Raw genomic sequence first — 24027 nt, forward strand, 5'->3', positions numbered from 1 at the left:
TTCAGAGGGTCACATATGGCAGCAATGGAGATATTTGATTAACCAGTACTATGTAGTAGGTTCATCTTCTACTGAGTTGTTCCATACTCACATTTTTTTTTCTCCCCAATTGCATGTCTTGAAGAAAGAAAAGGTTATTTAGGAACACACAATCTTGTCCTCTAAGTGAAAGAATTCATACTGTCCTTTAAATTTACACTCCAATGCTAAGGTTAGATGCTAAGCCTCAAAGATACTGGAAAACTGACTACCTGGAATTCTGTTCTCGACCCTGTTGCCCATGCTGGTTGTTTGTGTACGTTTTTCAGAGAATCCATGCTCTTACTAACACAAAAGCAGCTATGCTCAGTGCGTGGGTTTTTTTTGTTTGTTTTGTTTTTTTTTAATGCTAGTAATGCTTCTGTGGCTGTTTACATCAAATGAGACTAAGCTGACGTTAACACTGAAAAATTTTTGTGATCCAGCCTGACGAAGACAAGGCCTTGATCATTTTGCTTATTTGTTTTGCATGGAACAAGGACTTGGGGTCTGTCATCTTCTGTGGACAGTTATGCCTATTTTTCAAGAGATCGGAAACCCAAACACTGGATAAGAAGTGAAGTACTGGGAGCTGTCTGAACAGTATATAAAGGGTGAGCCCGCTGGTGAAAGGAAGCACAGACTCCCAGATGAGAATGGTCCTGAGTTATGATGGATTCTCTTTAAAGGTAAAAGGATGCTGTGGTACCCAGCCTGGTTTTAAGACCTCGTGATACATGAAGCCAACTTGAAAAGACTGCTGCTGTTCCCTGTTTGCCAAGAAGGCTAAAACTAGTGTGAATAATGTCTGCAGTTAGTAGGTTTTCCCTCCTCACAGTTGAGTGTTTCTGACCTGTGTTCGGTCTCTTGAGGTGCTCTGTCTTGGCAGAGCTAGGCCCTCTACTTTCTCTTTTTAGAAGGGGGAACCCTGTGCTTTTATGCATTGACTTCAGCTGTTACCTGCTGTGAATCTTCCAGTAAGTTCAAAAGAAACTGAATTCCTCTTAAAATGTTGCCTCTTTTGGGACCTGTGCAACTAGCAAATGTTTGCAGAAATACAAGTTGGCATTTTCAAAAATGAGCCAGCTTTTATTAGCTGACTGATGTACAGTGCTGTAGATTCCTGCTTTTGGAGTGGAAAAGTGAAGCTGGCGTTCTCATTTGTGCAAGCATCGTGACCTGTCTCTGACCTGAAACATCTCTCTGCACTGAGCAGTGAATTCGTGTTACTCTCTTGGGAGCCTTTGTGATGGGATCCTATTTTTTTCTTTTAAACAAAGGACTGTAACTTCATTTCATACTAGCTGGGGCTGTGCTTTATTTTTCATGATCCTATAGGATACTGTTAAGGTGTGTGTTAATGCATGGCCCGTCTGGCCCTCAGGAAGGGAGAGGATCGCCTCTCTTTGTCCATTGCAGCAGATACCATGTGCAAAAGCCTTCTCAGTGCTATGTTAGCGTGATTAGTTAAATAAGAATTTCAGTTCTTTGTTTTTTCCCAGTTTCTAAGCATTTTGCTTTCTCTTGCCTTCCCGGTTACAAAATAAACCTTGGTTGCGAGTCCTCCCTTATAATGCTAGGCATATGTTGCCAGTTCTTCATAGTTAGTCCACAGCAGACATGCTTACCTAACCAGACTGCTACCTCTTTTTGCTGTTCCAGAAATTCATTTGCTGGTCCTAGCAAATGTTAGTACAAGCATGAATGGAAACAAGTTGAAGTGAGTCATTTGTGTATGTTAGTTTAAAAAAAGAATATATATATATTCCTTTTATTCTCCATGTTAATGTCCACTAATTATGGGTCATCTTATGTAGCCAACTACTGTTCAATCATGCCCCAAATGTCCTAGAACCAGCTTGTGCTATTAGTCTTTTTCCCTTTTGTCTTTCAATTTCAGCATTGTTACTGAAGCTGGGATCTGTTGCTTACAAAAAAGGAAGCATCTGACACAGAGAAGAGAAATTGCTGCTTTTTTTTTTTTTTTTTTTTTTTTTTTTTTTTTTTGGTAGGATTTTTGTCTGTGTGTTCCAAATAATCTTATTTAGGTACCGTCTCAGCTCCCAAAGCCACCTGTTTCTGAGGGCATTGGAAAAGGTTGAGAGTGCTGGAGCATACACAGGACATTGAAAAGGCATTTTTGTAGATATCTGGCTGACTGTCCACTGAGACAATTTTAATGCTGCTGAGATTTTCCTATATAACAACATGTTAGGAGGCTGTGGAACCTTAGATGGAATAATTAAAGCCCACCACCTACTTAACTGGCCAAGGCTGGCTGGGGGATGCACTTAATGGTACAGCATCTGTTACCTGGATGCAGAGGGCATTCATACTTACTGAAAACACATGGCACAAAGTCTGGATGAGTTTTCCCTGGGGTTTAGCAGGCATCTTCTTCACCAGCTATTTCACAAAAGCAATCTTCAGTTTCTTGTGAATTCTTAACTCTTTTTATTTGTAAAGCTTTTTGTTCCAGGAAGAGCAAATTCTGCATGCTTGAACTAATGCACAAGGGACAGCTGTAAGCTCACTCTGTAGTCTTCTGTGATGAATGAGATGAGAGAAATGTCTCGTTAACCATCTTCCTGGCACAAGGAGATGGTCTCCAGCTCATCTGGCTTGTTAAAATGGTATCTGTTACGTTGCAAGAACCTTGAATGTGCCTTCCTCTTTTCCTTTGACTCGCTCTTTACCTACTATTTAAATGTCTCCAGACGAAAGCTTATGCTCTAAGGCAGTGATGCAAACTCTTAGCCAAGATGAGAAAATGTGTGGCATTATAAAATGTTTATATTCCTGTAGATCACTGCTTATTTTTAGCAGTGTAGTTTGTGTGAGTGAATGAGTCATGTTGTTCTTCGCATTTTGCAGTAACTTGAATGTCGGTTTCTCAATGCTAGAATGAAAAACTTGATTTTTTTTTTTATTTCATTATTTTTCTTTAGTGGTTGGTGTTGAAAAGTCACTGCTATCTTTGGCAAACCAGAATATGTGGAATTTTCAGGAGTTTTGCTTTGTGGAACTTAATAGGTCAAGCTTTAATTATTAATCCAGAAGGAGGCAAAAAGGAGATGGGAGTGCTCAGACTTACCAAAATTGGAATGGTCTTAAGTTTTACTTCTGAGGCTTTACTGTAGGCACTTGGAAATTGTGAAATGCCAAACTATATAAAAGCGCCCATCTCTAGAAAGTAAATGGTGGCAATTACTTAGAGGGAGGTCAGTGCATACTTCTAAAGAAACATGCTACTTTCTGTGCTCCAGTGTTGCCATATATAAACTCAGTCCCTGCACATAGTCTGCCACTGTTTTCTCATCTGGTTGTGAAAACTGCAAATGAGAACAGGAATTCATCTCTGAACTCATAGACTGAGAGAGCCTGCTCATAGTCTTGCTGTGATTTTTAACTGTTAATTTGAGACTGGAGTTTTTATAACAGCAGAGCCAAGATTTGGCAAGTGTGAGTGATTGTATTTTTGGCACTGGAAAAAAGTATTAAAGAAGTATTGGCATTTAATGAAGGTGGCATTTAATAAGCCTGGGAATCTTAATTAAGCAATTACCTTTTGTTAACTGTATCAATGTGTGGAGAATTTTCAGGGTCAAGATTCCCTCTGCAACTGCCTCTGAACAATGCTGTGGGTTTTGCAATATTTTTAGTTTTTAGAAATTATATGGAAATGGAACTTTGCCAATCAAATAATTAAAAAATGGTAGGCTGCTAACATTTTCTTGCATCTGATTTGGAATGAATATGTGAACAGCCGTTACGGTGCTGCTTCAGTGATGCACGGAAGTAGCCCAGCTACTGATCTCTGTCACAGTGCTTATAGGATGACAGCTTGGGAAGGAATAAACTGGCTAACTTTTCAGTTCAGAGGTGTGATACTTTTATTGTAAGTTGTGATTGGGTGTTGATGATTTACTTAAGATTTACATGCTGTTAGTGGATCATGGGTTTCTTAGTCTCAGGCTTTATTATGAATAAGCTTGCCTACTTCTTTCCAAAATATGAGTCAACTTGGGAAGGGGTGGGGAAGTGCATGTGATAATTCGTTGCTTCTCTGGCTTTTGGGGGGGGGGGGGGGGACAGCTCAAGTACTTGCCTGTAGATTCTTTGTAGTGGTGTAATTATATTTCAGGCATCTGGGGTGGGGAGGAGAGGGCAAGAAGATACAGCTAATCCATATTTGATCATGACAGACAAAATTGTTACTAAAGATGAGTGGCCTGTGTTCTCTGTTTTCTCATGGCGTCTGATCTTTATGTAAGCAGTAGTGTAGGAGTATGTTGAATAGGTGAGAACGGAGTTGCATAGTTTGTGCATTTGAAGCCTGCTGACTTCTCTCCCACATAGTTAAAATGTGATTAATGAAAGGTTTGCATAACTTGTGTTACTGAAACAGGAAGAAAATCAGATTGGCTGTGTGTGTGGCTGTTTGCAAGGTGTGGTAGGCTGAGAAATGTGGAGAGGGCTAAACATTGGCTGTGCTTGGGCCAGGAGCTGTGTGGTATAACCAGGGTCAGAGATGTTTCCTGCCCGGAGGATTCCGCTCTCTGTGAGAGAGTCAAGTGACAAGGAGCATCTTCCTATTAAGCAACCTCAGGAATTTGGTTCATCCACAGCAGGAAAGATCAGAACTACATATTGAAGGCCTGTGTATTGTGAGGGAGTCAGAGAGACTCTAAAATTCAAGTTATGTCCCCTCCACCTTCTTTCCTCTGCTCAAACTTCCATGACACAGTGTGAAATTCATTTCCTATTTAATGAGTTTGAGCAAATAATTGGTGTAACGAGAACTGTGGTTTCCAAAGTTCTGTTTAAAAGCTACAGCTACTTCCAGCTGCAGGCTTAATTATGTAGTCACTCTTGGGCCTGCCTTAATGATATCTTTTTACATTCACATGTCCCACCCAGTTTTAACAGGGTAGCTGCTTAAACAGATGATGGCATGTGAGCTGTGACTGGAAGCATCTTTTCATAATGAGTGTCTTTATTTTACGGAGAAAATTTCTCAGACTCTTCAAGGATGATCCATACTATAATTATTTCCTTGCAATCCTGGACATAAAATTCAGCCTTTATTTAGGTAATGTTTTGAAATTATAACTTCAAATTGTAAGGCATAGAAAAAAGCATATCAGAGATCCTTTGTATTTCCTTCAAAATTTGTTTACCATTCTCAGTGAAACTAGTAAAATACTGGTTCATCCCTTAGGTGTCATTGTTTTGTTTTGGGATGGAATAATTACTGGTTGCCATGGTTTATAGAAAGCATGAGTGTAACACTCTGAACTGAAACATGAGTTTCGGTTAACACCATGTATTGTTCTTACAATGTTTTCCCTTGAAATCGTAAAGAAGTTCGTAGCAAGCTGAGAATTTTTTTGCGTTACTAGTAGTTGTCTTGTGAGCAGAGAGAACAGGAGGTGCTCCAAGGCAGAGGCTTTGGTAAAATTTAGCAGGTGCATGACACTTTTACCAAATAACTTAATTCCTTTGAAGATATGGAGGGGATTGAAGAGTTTTTCTGTGTTGTATGGCAATTCTGCTGCTCTTCCCTAGGCTTTCTGAGGCCCCTTCTCCTGTGCTCCTAGCATACTATGGTGCAGGTGTGCTGCTATCAGGGAGCGGGAACTAACATGAAACGGACTTTCTTCCTTATTGAGATGCCAAGGAACATGTTCCAAGTAGCATTTGGAAACCAGTGCTTGAAATGTCGCGTTTGCTTGTAAGCTACTGTCTGTGCTATGAATAAGAAGGAAACCTGAAAATAGTACCTTCATGGGAGAAAGAATAACTGGTACTGGTGAGCTTTTTCTGCCTTTGTTTTAGGTCTCTCCACCCCCACCCCCACCCCCTGTTACAAGAGATTATCTATGTTTATAAATTAAAGCCAGACAGGTGCAAAACGGGAGCTCTTTTTGAGGTTTAACTGGCCATGGGACAGCAGACCAGGAACGTCCATCTCTTGGAATCTGCATTTTGGGATGGGTCTCTCCCTTTTCCAGCCAAACGTAAGTTACTGGAGAGACTATCCAGAATTGTATGGCCTGTGAATGTCAGAGCAGGTGGTCTTAATGGTTTCATCTGATTGTAAAAGCTAAGAATTCTCACACATACCAGTTGTTGTATTTTGAATTGTGTAGGAGGGTATTTTTTGGTAGAATGAGAGCGTGAAATCGGGCAGGAATGGAGTGTGTGGTAGCCACCACATACAGTGGAAATGATTGTGTGGTGTGGACAAAAAAAAAAAAAATTACAATGAGAAGTATCTCTCCTTTTGCAGAGATTGAACAAGGAAAATATCTACTAAGACTGAGAAAGTCTGATTCTTCCCCTAACTTAAGAATTTTCTTATCGCAGGGCAGTGAAGAGAATGTGCAATTTGTTGTCTTAGCTGAAGGGAATGGATTTTGTCCAAACCTGATTCCAGGGGTAAATGGCTTGCTTTATTTTTGACTGTAATGACAGAAGGTTGGTGGGAAAGAGGGAAAATGAAATCTAAAGCTTCCTGTGTTTAGTGCCTAAGTGTTCCTCAATATTTGTGAGACGTACACCTGTCTGCTTTAAAGACACCTGGAGAAAGACCCACAAAGTGTCAGATATACCTTTTAAGCACAATGCACTGTTTGATACAGTAGGCATATCATACCAGATTGCTCTTAGTTCCTTACAACCCTGTTCAGTACACTTCTCTCAAACAGTGTATTGTACAGAAAACAGCACGTCTAAAGTGGCTGTTGCAATTGCTGGAGAGCCAAGCAGAGCACTTTTGTCCTGACTGGGCACTGCAGCCAGTGTGCACTTAGGAGGGGCAAGGGTACTTGCTGGAAATGTGGTGACTTGAGGATTTGATGGGCAGAGGCAAAAAGGAGAGCTCTTGAGCAGTGTTTGGGGTGGTTTTGGCAAACATCAGAGTACAACAGAAGATATTGCAAGGATGAGTTGGGCATGATCTGGGTTTTGGTGTTTTTTAGTTGAATTTATGTCAACAAGAAAAGACTTTGCGTATTGGTTTTTGTTAAGTGGCAGGATTAAGCTTACAGCTATAGGAATGGCTGACTGAGTAGTAAGTGGGAGAGGGGTAGAATGATGGAGTTAAAATCTCAGGTATCATACTTTCAGATACAAGCTACTTAATAGCAATGAACAAGACTTGCCTTCACATGGCTATAGATTAGTGTGATGCTGATCTTTTAGCATACGAAAATGCACTTTTGTTCTGATACCTTGCAAAACCTGATAGCCGATTCATTTGTTCATAGCTTTCCTCTATTTAAAAATCAAAATAGCTCTGATGGATTCATATTATGTGCGATAGGTAGACATGGAAATGTGAAAGCCTGCTTGTGCAGAAAGCTGAAAAAGGAGCCCCAGAGCCATAGCCAAGTAATCACAATTACATCTCTGTGGTACTTGTATTCAAGCACTGTTGCTTTGTTTTATTTGTTTGTTTTTTTCCTTTAATATGAAGTGCTTACATTGCAGAATGAGTATTGTTTAGCATTAAAACTTACTTAATTGGATTTTTAAATATCAAAATGTCTGAAAAATGAGCAGTAATGGGAATAAATTTTTTATTGTGAAGTTTCCCTTATTATTCATGCAGTAAATGTGATTTAAGAAAACTACATGTGTTTTGCAGGAGAAGCTGTAGAAGGCCTTCGAGAGAGTGATTATCTTCTGATTCATTCATGCCGACAGTGGACAACAATTACAGCTCACAGTCTGGAGGAGGGTCACTACGTCATAGGGCCAAAGATAGAAATCCCTGTACATTATGCAGGTAAAGCTATTGATAACCTGAAATAGAAGCTCAAAGAGAATGAATTGCCTACCAATTACATTGATCATTTTATTTGACAGAAAGAAGCTAAGTGTCTGTTGGTGACTGTGATTTAACTTTTTAATAATGTCATGGAGCATGAGAGACACTGACTTACTCTCAGGGCTAGGTGTGTTTCACTGGGCAGCATGTTGACAGAACACATGGCTACACAGAATAATCAGTTTTAATTCCAGCATAACCAGTTGCCAATATTTTTCATCTGTGCTGTTGGTAGCAAAAGTATGAAAGTTTGAAAATGTCATGAAGTGTTCAATCAAAGATGGAATGGATTTTACACTTCACTGCATACTCGAGTTGGAGGGGATTTTTTTTTTTTTTTTTTTTTAATATTTCCATCTTAAAAGTCAGACCATTCATAATAACACTGAAGCTAACTGAATATTAGCTACCGAGAAGCTAATGCTTCGGTAGCTTCTTGTCACTGACTGCCTTTTTGGATGATGCAGTGTTACTGTTGTTCCATGTAGATATAGTGCAACTAATCAATACTTATTGTACAATTTCAGATTAGTTCTATTTTCCTAAGAAGTTATTTTTAATGATGTTTCGTATTCTTAATATCCTTTTTCACAAGTTGGATAAGAGTGTATAATATAAGTGGGGAGTACTTGCCTAACTGCCATAAGATAAAAAATTTACAAAGCTGGAAAGTGTTAACTGAAGGAATCATCTGGAAAGAAGTGGGACGTAGTACCATGCTTTCACTCTGTCTTTGATATAGCCAATTGTTAAATGAGTAATCTATTCAGCTCTCTTACTATTTCATTTAAGATGTTGGTGTAATGAGAGTGTGCTTAGTTGTATAAGAGCCACCTGAAATGTTTTGGTTTAACCACATCAGTGCTGTAAATGCAGTGATGAACCATATTTTAGTGATAGGACTTATATCAGTTGCCTTGTTACGTACCACTTCTCCTTGGAGTTGACTTCTGGAAGGTTGGTTCGTTTAAAGCCATGTTTAAAAGCTTCAGACTCATGGCACCTAGTGTCACAATACACATGGCATTAAAACCATCTGAATTTAACTTTCTTAGTATAAACAGTTTCTAGTGCTTATGCTTAGTAACAGCTTTTTTTTTCTTTTTTATACCTCCTGACTGCTTAAGCTTCAGTGCTGAAGCCATATAAGCACCTCACTTCCTACAAACTGAATGGTGCACTTCAAAATCCTCACTGTGATTCCCAGAAGGAGGAGAACAGGAAATAAACTGGTTATTTGTGTGAAAGAAAATTGGACTCTTGAAGAGTTTAGTGAATCTTTGATCCCCGTTTGTAAAGAACTTAAAAAAAAAAAAAAAAAAAAAAATCTGCTAAGCAGGCTTTTCTGATTCTTTGTTCTTCATTCATTTGTGGCTTATTTACATAGATAGTGGCAAAATCACAATCTAAACTAGTTGGATCCTCTAAGATCAAACAGCCTCCAGAAGATTCCCTTCCATAAACCCATCACTACTGAGATGAAAAGATAGGAAAGGTCAGAAATTGTCATTTAGTGGGAGCACTTGCTAAATGTGTGATGGGTACTGCAAAAGAAGCTTCACAAAAATGCTCGATGCTAACTTGCAATATCAACCCATGTGGTATTGCTGTGATATGGGCTTGTCTTAAAGAAACAAGAGAAGTGTGTAAGCGTATGAAGGTTAGTTATTAGAGCACTGCAGTCTGATGCGTGGGTGCTAACATCTTAATGTATTTAGAGACATCTTCCATATCCTAAAGATAAATTTATGCTGCAGTTGACTGCCATACAGAGAGGTCTAAGTTAACACTAAGTGAGCTTTCAGCTCTGCACTGTGTGGTGTGCTGCTGAGTTAGGCTTTTGTGATCCAGAACCCTGTGGTATAGAGGCAAAGTTTAATGTAGCTGTCTAAAAAGACCTATTAGGTTGGGTACTGTCCTTGATGCAGTTACACTTCTAGTTCTGGAACTAGCTTGGGCATCTGCTCTGCTCTGCAATAAGCTGGAAAGAGGCTGGGACATGGGAGCACTCCAGGATCATTAGTCTTCCCGAGGAGGAAGTCTTTTTACCAATGGATAGGGCCTTCAGCTGGTGATTGCCTTGTGAGCTCACTGATGCAGCCCCTTGTTTGCATGCAAAACTTTCTTTTACAAAAAACACATTGGAACAGTTGACAGATTGCTTTTACTGGGTACTGCCATTAAGTTTTTGGTTTTAGAGCAGGGATTTTATGTCCTTGTAGGAAAATGGTTCTAAATTGTATTGCTGTATAAATTCAGGGTTACAGGACTCAGCTGATTTTTGCATGCTGCGACTCCAAGCTTCTGTTGAGTAAGACACGTAGTATGAACACCCAGTTGCTGGTGAACACCCATTATTTAAACTGCCTACCAGAAAAACTCTCAGACATTGAATGTAAGAGTTCATTTAAAATGACTTCCTAAGCTTGTTTCTGCTTTAACAGAACTCTTTACCACCACCACCACCACCCCAGCAAAATTGTAGTGTGGCAGATTGCCCAATGGTTTTGGTTGCAGCTATGGAACAGAAGGGGAAGTTGAAACTAATTTCATTCTCCTGAGATTGTGAATATAAGTACCACAAAGTCATCACTCACATGTAAATACTATTATAAAGTAAATCTTATTTTGCTACTTGCCAAATCAGGTTTTAGTGTGGTTATTAAACCTAAATATCAATAAGCCTTATTAAAGAAGGAAGAGGCTGTATTTCATTTTAGTGAAATCTCATTAATGAAACCTCTATGTTCTGTTGTCCTGCTGATGGTACTTTCCTCACTGGGAAAGTGCTATAGTTGTTTGCTTTTGGAGTTGTGCAATATGGTCAATTTTTTGCTATTGTTGTCAAGAAACAGTCATATGACAGCTGTTAGTCTGAGCATTCCCTCTTGCATACTCTTTCCAGTCTGCTTCTCTTTTAGAGTAAAAGCTAAAGTTAATGTAGCATCTAGTTCAATTTTCATGTAATTAAAACCAAATAGCTAATGTGTTTCCAGCTCCTAAAACAGAGGAGGTCTTCACGTGCATATAGAATGAAGAGTAGCTTAAAATTACTGCCCTGGTAGTGTCCTGGCTTGGTACAGGAGACCAGACTTCATTAAAGTCCAAGATATGCCATTACAACTTATCGGTGTTGCTGTGGTGTCCTTTCCTTTGGTACCTATAATTCAAATGATGCTTAAACAGAAAGCAGTGAAGATGTTGTTATGAGCTAGCTTTATGTAGTTCCTGGTACGATGATGTTCCTAGTACTAGATTTATACTCTAAACAAAGAATGTGTGCCATCCCTACCCTCCAGCGGATGACAAATGTTACCACTACTTTTGGCTTAGGCAGGGCTGTATATCTTTACCTTGGCAAATGTGTACTGTAGTAACCTCTGGAAAATACTGTTGTATGATCTGAATTTGGAACACAGGAGGCATTTTGATATTTTGTATTAGACTTCACTGTGCTGCTGCTTGTCAAGAGGAATGCCTCTTTCCTCTGTGCAGAGGTGGCTGTGGGGAAAGATCTGCAACACAGTTATTCAAGACCACTTCTCAAACCTATTCCTGAAAACTGAAAGTGATTGAAGCCACTGCATGGAGGCTTGAATGCCGCGGTCCTCGGATGTTGTCTGGCCCAAGTGTTGCGTTCCAAGGCTGTGCAGCTCGAAACTATCAAAACTGGTTTTGAGGTTTTATCAGCTTAAGCTACAGAGGTCTCCTGCTCTGACTCAAAAAAGCTGAGGTTCAGACTAATGTAAATATCTGTGCTATGTGGCCACAGTTAGGTATGTGTGTGGATTATTTCTCTGAGAGCTTATAGAATTGGATGTGATTGCTTAAAACTTGCTGTATGGGAAAAGCAGTGCAGAGGGCTGTAGAATGAATCACGTGTGTGCGCACTCTCACCTGCGCAATGTAGTCTATTTCTGACAGGCTGTGTGGATATTGTTGAGCGTATGCAGCAGAAGAAAAACTTTCTTGGGAGGAGTTGGAGGTGGCTGGGTTATTTTGCTCAGAATATTCACTATCGTATTCAATCAGATCATAGCAAGACCTTTACAATTGTTTGTTAGGGCTTTATCTCTGTTGCTGCAACTGATGGTTCATTTGCTGTCCTGTTCTATTTGCTACAGAGTTTTTCTCCCTCTGAAAGCAAGAACTCCTCTCTTGAGGTGATGTTAAAACAAACAAACAATAATGCACACAAAATTCCCTTTTTATAAGCTTCTAATCAGCTTTGTCCAAGGTTGAGAGGGAATTACCTCCTGCATCAGTGCTTCCATCTGTGCATTCCTACAAGGTAGCTAATAAAGAAAATACTTCTATAAGAAATTAGAAAGTAACACTGTGTTCCAGGGCGTGCCACATTGTGATATATCCAGGGTGCTGGAAATACTCTTCCCTGTGACCTCATGCCTCCCAGCCACATAGTGAAGGTGTACAATTACTAACACAGAATAATCACTTGTACCGTCTCTGGTTGCTTACCTAAGTGTACTGATAGCTTTCCTAATGTCTTTTTAAATGAAGAAATGTAAAACCTTGTGATGTGAACCTTCCCCAGGTGGGGCAGCTTGTGGGAATGAGTCAGATATCCCTTCTCTGATTTTAGAACCAGTGTACAATGAACATCCTACTGGAACCTGTTTCTACTGGTTTGATTTGTTAATCATGGAGCAGTGCCTGACAGGCCTGTTCCTTATTGCATCCTGTTAACAGAGAGGAAGACACTGTCTGCAGGTCTTCTCAGGAGTGAACTTGCCTTTTCAGTTGTGAAGCTGAAGAGCTTCTGGAGGTTTTGCAACATGCAGCTTCAGAAGTTTCTCTTGTGTCCGGAGACGTGCCTGCCTTAAGACACAATTTTGCACTTCCAGCAGGCTGTCAGAGCCTGCACACTTAGGAAAGCAGAGTTACTGAAGTATGGTGCGAGTTAGCCATCTCTTAGTTGTCTTGAGATGTTGACAACAGCTACTGTTGCCAAGTACCCATCCTGAGTCTGTTTCATCCTTGGTTTGGAAGAGCTTGGATTTTGACTTTGGTGATACTGGGCACTGCTAGCTGTTTACTAATACATTCAGTCTTCTCTAGGTATGCTCTGTGGCTCTCTTTGTGGCTTTGGAGAGAGGAGCGAACATCAGATTAGTCTCTAGTTGATGATTTTATAGTATCTGTTGCCAGCTTGTATCAGTTTGGGGGCAGGGACACTCTCTTGCCTTAACTTCAGTTTAGCCTTGTCCCTCCCTGAAGTCTGCAAGTTAATGTCTGTTCTCTGTGGTAGGTAGTGTTGGGCCAGATGCCCTTTTACTCAGCTTTGCCTCACTAGTAATAGAAGATGGAGGCAGGGAGGGCTAAAGCTATTATTTTGTGTAAGTGGAGTAGTACAGCTCCGATGTAACAATTTTTAAGTTCAAAGAGGTGGGTGAGATCTGAAAGAAGGGAGGGACACTACTTTGGGGTAGGGAGCTTATTTAGGTGATCCTTTCCAGCAGACAGACACACCACTCCCTGATAGGAGATGTGTGTTGCACTTTAATTTGTGTTTTGCTTTGAACTTAGCCTGGCACTGAACTATCGCATAGTTCTCCTGGAGCTCTTGTCCTGTACAGTTGAATATAACTTCTAGAGAACAGGGCCTGAATTCGGTGTTTCTAAAAGAGGCAGGCTGTTGTGTGTGCGGTGGTGGTGGTGGGGTGTGTTAAATGATTAGTGAATGCATGTCCTCAAAAAAACAACCCACACAAAACAACCCACACAAAACAACCCACATTTTAACCCCCTGATACTCATGGTGTGTGTGTGTGTTTTTTTTTTTTTTTTTTTTTTTTTTTTTTTTTCCCCCTCCAAAAGGCTATGTCTGATAATCTGGAAAGCAATTGCAAGTTTAAAAGCTTTTCTTTGCAGGTACCGCGGTACCGCTAATAAAAGCATTGCCACCAGCATATGATCTTCAAACATTTGAAAGAGAAATATGACTTTTCTAACTCCAAATACTTGATTGTTTGAAGTTTCCTGAGAATCGCCACCTTTTTCTGCCTGGAAGCAAACAGAAGAAAGAACATTTGTAGAGTAAGAGAGCACTTGTATTTGTGAGATGTGCTTGACTCTTTTGTTAACAAGTCTGAGACCAGGAATCTCTGAAACACTTGTAATTCCCCATGTAGAATCATTCAATACATTTTCTGTCTGGAAATGATTATGTCTTAAAAGATATTTACCTGCTTGTTTTTTTGTTTAACCGCTCCCTTCTTTTCCCCACTAAACATTACATTTTTCTATTCTAGGGAATCAAGACTGTAATCTGGCAGCTGTTTTCATATTCTTGGATTTTTCAAACCTCTCACTGAGAGGTAATGGGTGAATTACTCTTTCACACATGTAACGAAGTGGGGTTTGTTTGTTTTTTATACAAACACCTTTAACATGTTGGTTTGCTTGCCTTTAACATGTTTAGCTGATACCAGTCTTCCCCATGTTCCCATGCATTTATGTTATTCCTTGTTTCTGTGCCAATTTAAACTTTGGCAAATATCTCTCCATTGACCTACAGTTCAGTATTAAGTCACAGCATTACAATGCAAGTACTGAAGATGTAGGAAAAACTGCTTATTTCTTTTGCTTCTGTAGGATCATGTTCTTCCAGTTCCTTCATTTTTTCCCCACCATTACGCAGTCCCATGAAGTAGCAGCTTTTTACATGAGATTAATGAAATATTCCCGCTTTGTCTGATCCCCAGGATTGAAGCATTTCTCTTTTATTTTGCATTTTGTTTTAGACCTATTTGAGAACATGTATGTATGTTTTTCTGGTTTTTGTTTGCTTGGTCGCTTGCTTGCTTTTTGTTGTTGTTGAACAGTAGTTTGTCTTGAGCTGAAAGAGTTTGCTCTAAGCATATACTGTATTTGCTTTCTAGTATCATGTGCTGACAGCTTCCCAGAATGCAAACTATGGATTAGAAATACCTTCTCTGTGTGGGGAGACGGTTCAAATTTAGCTTCCAGTGAGACATCAGTGTGCAATTCTGCATAAGGTTGCACTGCTGAGAATGTCTTGCAGTACTCTCAATGTGAGGTCTCTGGAGTTGGGCAGACTTCTTGTGCAGTGTCCAGCTTCCTGAAAGTTATCATCCTCATAAATTAAAATCAACAGACTGAGACTGCTTCTCTCTTTTTGTATGTGTATATGTGTATAGAAATGTCTATGAGAGAATTCTGGAGTCTCTCATCTACAGAGTTTGTAAAATTTTCTTAACTTTCAGTTTGCTGGCTGAAAGTATTGAAGTTCATATCTAACCTTCTGTTAAAACTCCATTCAATTCTGTGCTAGTTCCCATCTGCCTTCCAGTCTTGCTGGCTGGCCCAGTCCAAACATCCCAAATTGCTGTAGAGTTTGCAGCTGTCAAAGGGTTGCTGCTTTTTGGCGTAATCAGTGTGTCACGGTCAGTTCACAGAATATTATTTTTGCCAGTTGTGGTGGAAGAGTCTGATTATATTCCAGAAATTTTATAAAGAGAGAGTATCTGATTTTTCTATCTCACTTTCTAGCCTGGAAGAGGCATTTGTGGTTTGTAGACACAAGTTGTAATATGAAATTTGATTTGTTTCTTGGGATTTGCATGGTGCTTTAACGCAAACAAAAACTTCTGATGATACTGATATTTTTGAATGCAGTCTCAACGATGTACCAACGTACTCGAGAGAGGAGAAAGAGGTGCATGATTTTAGATACAGCCATTTTGTTCTCCTCTATTTTGACTTCAGCATGAATGTAGTGTTACCCTTGTTTAGAAGCCCAGGATTTGCTTCAGCATTGCACTTCCTGGGCTTTCTGCACTTTTATTTGGGAAGAGGGAAAGGGAGTAGGAGGAAAGAAGAAAACTTGCAGCTTTTATGACTGACAAACCAAAGTATCAGCTGTTCTTCTCATTCTAACCCAGTTCTTGTCTGTTACTCTAGGTCTGCAAACTAGCTACTTGCTGAAATTCAGCTATATTCTTACAACTGTAATCTTACAAGAAGCTGATTGGAGTTGTATCAGCTAGGAGAGAACTAGAGGCTTGTGTGGAAGAAATTAACTGGGGAGGATGACTTTTTAAAAGATTGTGGTTGAGGAAAGCAGCCAGCAAACTGGTTCCCCGAAGACTGGGAGATGGGCTAAATCACAAAGGATTTGCTCAATGTTGCTTGAATGACTTTGCCTGGCTCTTGGTGGCTACAGTGCTCCACTGTAGCGCTGTGAAGCAGTAGGCTTATTTGCATGATGCTAGAAAGACTTAAGTGCTTGAGAGAAGGATCTAAAACCTGCCTAACTTAACCACTAGGAAGGAAAAGGCTAATCCACTGTGGGAATTTGAGCAGTATTTAGGGCTTCACATGAGGTTCTGGTCCAATCCCACGTTTCCAGCCACTTGAGACTGCCCTAAGTACTTAGCTAAAAGATAAATGGGAATGAGGCACCCCTTTTCCCAAGAGGAAGATGTTCTCTTCTTTCATGAGATATAACTTAAGGATTTAAAAGCAGGATGTGCATGAACACTACTGCACACCTGGTTGTTAAGCGCTTGCCAATGAGGTTGGGGTAAGGACCAGCGATTCAGTGCTTGCTTAGTTTCCATGCACAATAGTCAGAAATGGAGATATATCAGTGAAGCACAAGCCAATGTTCTCTGCAAAAATGCTCCCTTTCTGGTTCCTGGAAGTGAGGTAGGTGGAAGAATTGCGTATTTTTATGGATTGTCAGGAGAACTAGGAATAAACTAAGCATGAAGTTGCTGTGCACTGTCCTACCCTGAAGTTGATGTCTGCAAAGGTAGAAAACTGTACTGGCAAAAAACTTGAAGGCTAGTTAGAAGCTCAGAGAGGGTCTTTTAGCCTGTGGACTGTAACTTGAAGTCTGTAACTTCAGTCCTGTTTTCCTAAAGTAGAAGTGGTGTATTTATATATGTGTATACAGACACATGTATATGTTTGTATTTATATATGTATTTGTATACATGTATTTGCATTTATTTATATTATATATGCATTTTTATATATCTAAAATATATATCAATATACATATAAAAGTGTGTGTGTGTGTGTATATATATATATATGTGTGTGTGTGTGTGTGTGTATATATATATATGTATATATATATACACACACACATATATTTAACCCTATCTATCTGTCCTCAAAGCTGACCCTTGATAGGAGAATAAGAGGAGGCAATTGTAAAGACCATGGTCACTATTTAATTTGCAAAAAATATATACCTTACTTCCTATGCAAAACTTAAGGAAGAATTTTTATAAAATCTGTTTTAGTGGAAAACAGGTGTGTTTTAGGTTGATAATTCATATCAATAATGATACTTTTTAAAAAATTTTTAATTAACTCTGGTACGTGAAGCTGAGTTTTGTGTTTTTGGATGAACAGTGTATCAGGTGCAGAAGAAAGCAAATATGTGTGCCTTTATTTAAAAACAAAATAAAACACAGAACTTGTAAAGAGTAATGCAGTCACCACTTTGACTACCCTGTGACTCATACTCTTGCCTGAATTGTAGTGCATGCTAGTAGCAGATACAGATTGTTGCAGAAAAATACAATCCTTAATGTTTAGGGGATTTTGGTATGGTTTATTGCATACACTGCCTCTTCTGCTTCATTTGGCTGTCTCTTCTGCCTTTAGTTTCACTTTGTCTGTAGTTCACCCCCTCTTTTTCCTTTGCTGAGATTCTGATCTGTTCCAGGGTTTAAATCTGCATGGGCGTTTGAGAGGGAAGAAATTGCCATTAGCGGCCCATGATTAGTCTTGGAAATCTCTTTTAGACTGACTGTGTCCATTTTTGGTTCTCAGGATTGGGCAGGGAACTGTTGTAACTGCGCTAACATGGCAAATAAGGCAAAAATTATGAATGTGTCTTTTCCTTCTTTAAACATACAGCCCAGCTGGTAGAAATCTACTGCAAGATTTTTGATAGGCTGTGTGTGTTTGTTTGGGGGGGGGGAGAACTGCAGAGAAATCTGTCTTGCGGGATTATGTCATCTTGTGAATTTTTGGATGCCTGAGCAGACGTTTTTTCCCTGGAGCCGGTATTTGCTGTTCAGAACAACCGATAGGAAGTGTGGTAGGAATTCTTCGGTCAGCATTCTCCCCATGGAAACCAGAGCACTTCACGTCTGGGAACGAAAGCTGGTCATGTCAGCGTTACCTCTTAAAGCAGCTGACGTCACAGCTGTCTTAAGCTTTGACTGAACTACTGTACCTATCAGTGCCAACAGGAAAATAAAACCATGCTATTTAAGCCATGTATAACTCTGTTCAAGTGGAGAACGTAATTTGTGTGTTTAATTTAGCCTGTGATCCAAGACAATAATTTTGCTGTGTCAGGGAAAGACACTTCTGTGAGCTCTGACTCTCCTAGGAATGAAAAACTGGCTCTTTTTTCTCTGTCATGAACTGTTGTGCAGAGATGTGCTGTTCTCAGCTGGCAGAGATTAACTTGTTTCACTGTTAGTCAGGGGCCAGGGTGGGGGGCAGGGGAGCTATTAACACTAATAGTGAAGGTGAGTATTTTTAACTGGATAGGAGAAGTGGGGTTATTTAACTTCTCATTCTGAAAGACCTGAGCTTTAAAGGGAAACTGAAGCCTGTATCTTTATTTTCATCACAGCTTTATGTACAGACACTGCTCTATTGCTTCCACTCATTCTCTTTACTGCAGATGAGAATCCAACTCTTCTTTTGAACCAGAATGCCCTGTTTGATCACAAAGGCAGGCAGAGCGGCAGCAAAGAAGGAAATACAGCGTACACGTATATGCCACATGGAGTCTTCCATGGATGTCCTCAGCCTAGGAACACTTGGCTGGTGAGCCACCTGTCACAAAATCTAAGACACTAACAGATGCTGCTGTCATCTTGGAAGGTGGTTGGCCCATGTAGAATAAGAAAGAAGTTCTAGATCTTGCTGCTGATATGTTTTGGGGAGAGTCACCCTCTTTAAATACTTGCCATTGGTTCAACCTTTTCCAGTTCATCTCGTGTGAATTCTGTATTGCAATAGACAGGGAATAGCCAGCCAAGGCTGGCTGGCTGCATTTTACAGCTGGAACAATTCAAATCACAGTGTTCACCTGATCCCTCTTTCAGCATATGTGTGGACCTGCTCATCAGGCCCCGTTTTTGTCACAGTGCCTGCACACATGCACAAACAAGAAGAGAAATAGGTGATTAAGATGCACAACCACATCTGAAGATTTTGGTCAAAATAATGGGAAGTGAATTTGTCTTCTGACAGAAGAATAGATTTCTTTTTTTTTTGTTTTTTTTGTTAACATTAATAACCTTTTGAGTATAGCCAAGTGTAAGATACATACCTGTAGGCAAGAAAGGGTGTTCAGCAGGAAGTAGTGGTTGGGGCAAACCAACTCTGAGAAAATGCTGCATGGGCCTCTGCCCTTCCCCAACTTAAAATAAAGGCTGTGTAGGCCAAGTGGGACTTGTGTGAAGCTTGGCAAGAAAGGTAAAACCATGATGAGATGATATACAGGATCGGTTTTGAATCCAGGTGTTTGGCTACTGTGTCTCTGTTAACCTGTTTAATTAGCAGGGTTCAAAGGTTTGGGCGGGGGGGAACAGGTTTAGACATTTGTACATGTACATGTACTACACAAATGGTGTGGCCAAAAAAGAAGACAAAGTAATGCTGTGTTTTTAAGACTTGTATGTGGCTGTGTCGAGAGATCCTTTTGAGTGTGACTTGGAAACCCAGCACCAGCCTCTAGGAAGGATGTGTTGCTCAGAGACAGTAGAGGGGGAAGGATTATAGCATATTGTATGGTGCGTGATGAGAGACTCTGAGTAGAAATTGGAGTTATGGTATGATAGTAAATCAGCTCTAATCTTCTCTAGACATGGTTGGGTTGTTAGATAACTGCTCATGGTATCAGATTTTTCCTGTGAAGTGCTTTCAGATCCTTCAGGAGGACAGTTGCTATAGAAACATAATATGTGAATTTAGACAAACTTATTAAATGAAACTTTATAGAGAACTTGAATTTGACTTCAGAGCTGGTAGTGTCTTAAAACAGTATGTAAATAGAAGAGATTCTGATGCTTACAATAAGACTGATCTAGTGTGCTTATGTTCCTATATGGAAAAACTGCTTTTCCTTATTCTAAAAAAGAGGCTCAGAGATGCACTTGAAATCCTGGTTATTTCTTTTTAACCTCGGAAGTTAAATGCACTACTAAAGATGCACAGCATGGACCCAAAGGTCTGCCAAAGCTGTTCTAGATACCTGTAGGAAGAGCGCAGATGTGCGTGTACCACCTTCCTGAGCCAGGAGCGCAGGCTTCTTGATGGCAGCTGAGCTCAGCTGATCTTGTCAGCTCCTACTCGTGTAGTTCCCATGGTGAGTGTGGGAGTAAGCAGCGGGGATGTCACAGCAGTGCTCGAAGGCAGAAGGACATGCTGGTGGAGGGGGGAAGTAAAAGAGACAATAGTGGCGGTCTGCCTGGGTGGCAGCGGAGGGCAGGAGCAGGAAGAGGTGGTGGGGGTGAAGCTCCGCTATGGGATGTTAGGAAATGCCTGTCCGCAAGGACAAGGCTCTCTGCCAGCCCTGTTTCAGGATCATGGCTCTTGTTTCTCCCCTGTAACTCTCCCAGAACAACTGAGTGGTTCTAAATACTATGATGCTTGAGAAACTCTCTATCCTTTTAACAAAAAGTTGCTTTGCTGGTCTATATTTCTGGTTAAAACTCTAACAACTAGAATTAGGCTCGTCTGGAAGAGAGAGACATATGGCAAGCAAATGGCCCTTTTTAATGAGCCTCCCACTCAGCAGTTGGCTGCTCATCCAGTTTGTGTGTGGCACAGTGTTATAGTAGCATCTTAGAGCCAGGAAAAAAAAGCCTGCGACCTTTTGGTTGGCGAGCTGGGGGGAACAGGATGGGACACACACATCGTAGTGTAGCTGTTAAAGAAAGACAGAGCATATCAGCTTCTTCAACAATTTATTACCAAAACTGTAGAAAAATATTCCAGAATCTAGTTTAGAGAGCTAGAGAGCATCCAGTTCTTCACTTCTCAGTGGTGGTTAGGTACCATGCCTACCTTTTTGTGGCATGTGAGGTTTTTTTTAATGATAAATAAAGTAACATAATGCCTTACTTCTGAAAGTCACAGTAGTCCAAAAGGCTATAGTAAGTGTTTACAGCTGGCCTGTGGAATCATATTACATTTTACTTCCTCAAATACTTACCTGAAAATACTGTATTTGGTAGCCAGTAGGGCATTTGGAGGGTTGATAGCACTGTTGGCCCTAAACCCTATGAGCTGCTAGTATGGTATGCAAAATTTCTGTTGAAGAGAAATGCATTGCCAAGGTGTAGCTGCGTAAGAAGTCATGCAAGTAAAAACATACTTATTCATGGCTTCCTTATTCAACCTTATGGCTTCAAATGAACTTGTAGTAAGGTCAAACTGTCCTTCAACATTTAACCTTGCCTGGTGAAGAATATTTTGTGCTATGGCTGTGACTTTTAGTATTGGATCTGATGTTGATGTTCAGTTGTTCTCAAATTGCAATAGTTTGCTTACAGTAAATGCAAGAATACTTTGGTCTCCATCATCCTACTACCCACCTCTTCGGAAGCTCGGCTTCCTCAGAAATCCAGTGGTGTTACTTGTCCTTCTAGTAATATGTAGTATGGTAATATGGTAACAGTTCTCCCAGCCACTCAGTGACCGCTTTGAAAGTGCAAAGTACTTTGCCACCCTCTGCTTGCAGTTGGGGACTATTCATCCCTTAGCTAAAAAGCCAGTGCTTGTTTTGCAGACTGCCGCTTTGAGCGTTGTCACCATGTGGTGGTTTAGTTGGATCCTTTGTCATTATAAGAAAGAGGTTGGTTAAGTTTTTCTACAGGAAAAGGAGGGACATGGTTCAAACTTGTTTGTGGGATTGCTTGCTAGAAGAACAGGAGGTGTTGAGATTTGCTTAGGGTTGTTGCAGCAGCAGAACACAAGTAACGCTTTGCTTGATACTGTGTTTCCTCTGTCTTTTGGTGCCATGAACAGAATTCCTTTTTTGCTCTTTCAGAAGAGGATAGGAAGCAAATAGCAGCAAAGATTGTGTACATTCAGCTCTTTTGATAAGATAGGAACTAGCTATTGCAATGTAACTTCTCTCAGTCCATCAGGTTAGTAATACAGTTCTTTAAACAGCTTGGAAACAGAGGCTGCGTACAGTCTTGGCCAGTACCAGCTCTAGTGACTGACAAACTGATTTGAAATCTCTGCAGAAGAGCTGTTCAGCCGATCAGCATAGTCTGTTTCTTCTGTTCGTCTGCAGTCTAACAGACTTGCTTTTAACCTTGTGTGTCTAACAGTGGCTTTTGCATATTGCTAAGTTCTCCCTCTGCAGACTTTGCCGGGCCACATGCCAGCTGAGCGCATACATACAACCTTTTCCATTTCAAATTACCGATGACCAGTTATAGCAGTACAGTATGGAGGGGCAGAAAGGGAAGACATTTGGCTTTGTAGGTATTTACCAAGCTGTTTTATCATAATAAGGTGTAAGTAATAACCACTATATACACTATATATGCACAAATACTAAATCTCACTTTAGTTTGATTTCCAGTGTATCTGTATGCCAGAAAGCAGACCGTTCCCCGATAGCTTTTCTTTGTATACAGCAGTAAAAATCATTAAGCATCAGTGGGCTGAGTTTTGCAGAAGGAGGGAGGCTTTTGGGGGGCGGGGGGGGGGGGGGGAAGTTATGCTCTAATGGGCAAGTAATGTGACTTACTTTAAAACAAACAACCAAAAAAAGAACCCACCAATGCAGCAAAGGTTTCTACTTAATTTTGCAAATGTGGTTAAAAGGTGTTCTTTGCTGCTGCTGGGATGCTGGTAGGGATCTTTCTCATTTATTTTATTTTATTTTTTTAAAAAAAGCTAGTTATTCCACTGTAAAGCATAGAGGGAGTACACAGTTTTATAGCAAGGTAAGTTAAGTAGGATGAATCAGGAGCTGGTAGGTCCAGCTGACTCCACAGCAAATGATGGAAAGTTTTAGTAGTGACTGATTCTCTCCTAACAGGGAATAATAAACTAGTGAGGATTGTTTCTGTTGTCTTAATTTGTCTGGTAAAGAGAAGGATAAATTTAAAGCAACACTAAGACTTAAGTTTTCTGCCTCTGTGGTTACTCAATACATAGCTGAAAGAAATCTCTTTGGTATGCAGTTTTTAATACAACTACAGTTCTTCAGACTCTTGGAGCTAAATGAAATACTGAAATACATTAATATCACAAATTTCCAAGAATATAGAACTAAGTTATTTAGTTTAAAATAAAATAAAACCAAATTTCTTTTCCTCAAGCTTTCAAAAATGAACCACAATATGAATGCTCCCAAGAGGATTACTCTGTTCAAATCCCCAAACTAACAGCAGTAAATGTCTGCTACCTTTCATGATATGAGGAAGCAAATGTGTGTCTTACTTGCCTGTCTGTAATATTTGGGGCTGTATGTGGTGATGGTCAGCATTGATTGTTTTTAATTGTTCAGCTTTCTGGTCAGTCACAGTGATCTTTAGATGCGTTTATAGAATGAAGTGGAGGAAAAAGTAAGAATTGCTGATTGGAGCCTTACCTTGAACAACAGCAAGTCTTGCTCTTCAGAAACTGACGTAGAAATTTCTAATGTCACTCAGGTGTTGCCTTTCAAAATGCAGTACTTGATCATTTGATCACCTTTGTGATTTAGTTGGATCAATTTAAAATAAACTCTCTTTTCAAAGGCTGATTGAAATGTTTGTGAAGCTCAATCTTTATGTATAAGCTATTCGGAAAACTAAAATATGGGATCTGGTTGGTTAATATTTGCCCTAGACCGTACTATCATTGACTTCAAAATAAATCAACAGTAGAAACGACTTGGATGGTTTTTGGCAGATAAGGCTTTTGTTTGTTGTTTTCCTTAGTTGGAGGGGTTATCTTGGGATTTGAGACAATACTTTGACTAGCATTACTATAAATGTTGGCCTGCCCTCTGGGATTTTTGTGTACTAAACAAACAAAAAAAACCCTACTGTTTGGGGGGGGCGGGGAAGTCCTGTTATGTGAAGGATCACTAAAAGGAGTAAAATGCACACTCTTAAATAATATCTTCACACATTTTTCTCTGA

At 40.0% G+C, this 24027-nt stretch overlaps 1 protein-coding gene across 4 annotated transcripts in view; it reads left to right on the forward strand.

The window, feature by feature from the left end:
* GAREM1 (GRB2 associated regulator of MAPK1 subtype 1) overlaps positions 1 to 24027 on the forward strand; it is a 108814-nt gene that overhangs the window by 17997 nt on the left and 66790 nt on the right. Inside the window, exons 1-2 of one of the 4 annotated variants that reach the window (XM_064507606.1) lie at positions 7743 to 7810; positions 18552 to 18697. The exons of 1 other annotated variant lie outside the window; for it this stretch is intronic. Coding sequence is in view for 2 of the 3 variants with exons in the window: in XM_064507604.1 (XP_064363674.1) it covers positions 7670 to 7810 (141 nt within the window). In the remaining variant the exon portion in view is untranslated. Of the gene's footprint in view, positions 1 to 7669; positions 7811 to 18551; positions 18698 to 24027 lie in introns of those variants that run through there. 2 more of the 4 variants (XM_064507604.1, XM_064507607.1) reach the window with 2 other exon arrangements.

Source organism: Dromaius novaehollandiae, chromosome 2, assembly GCF_036370855.1.
Source record: "Dromaius novaehollandiae isolate bDroNov1 chromosome 2, bDroNov1.hap1, whole genome shotgun sequence".
Lineage (NCBI taxonomy): Eukaryota > Metazoa > Chordata > Aves > Casuariiformes > Dromaiidae > Dromaius > Dromaius novaehollandiae.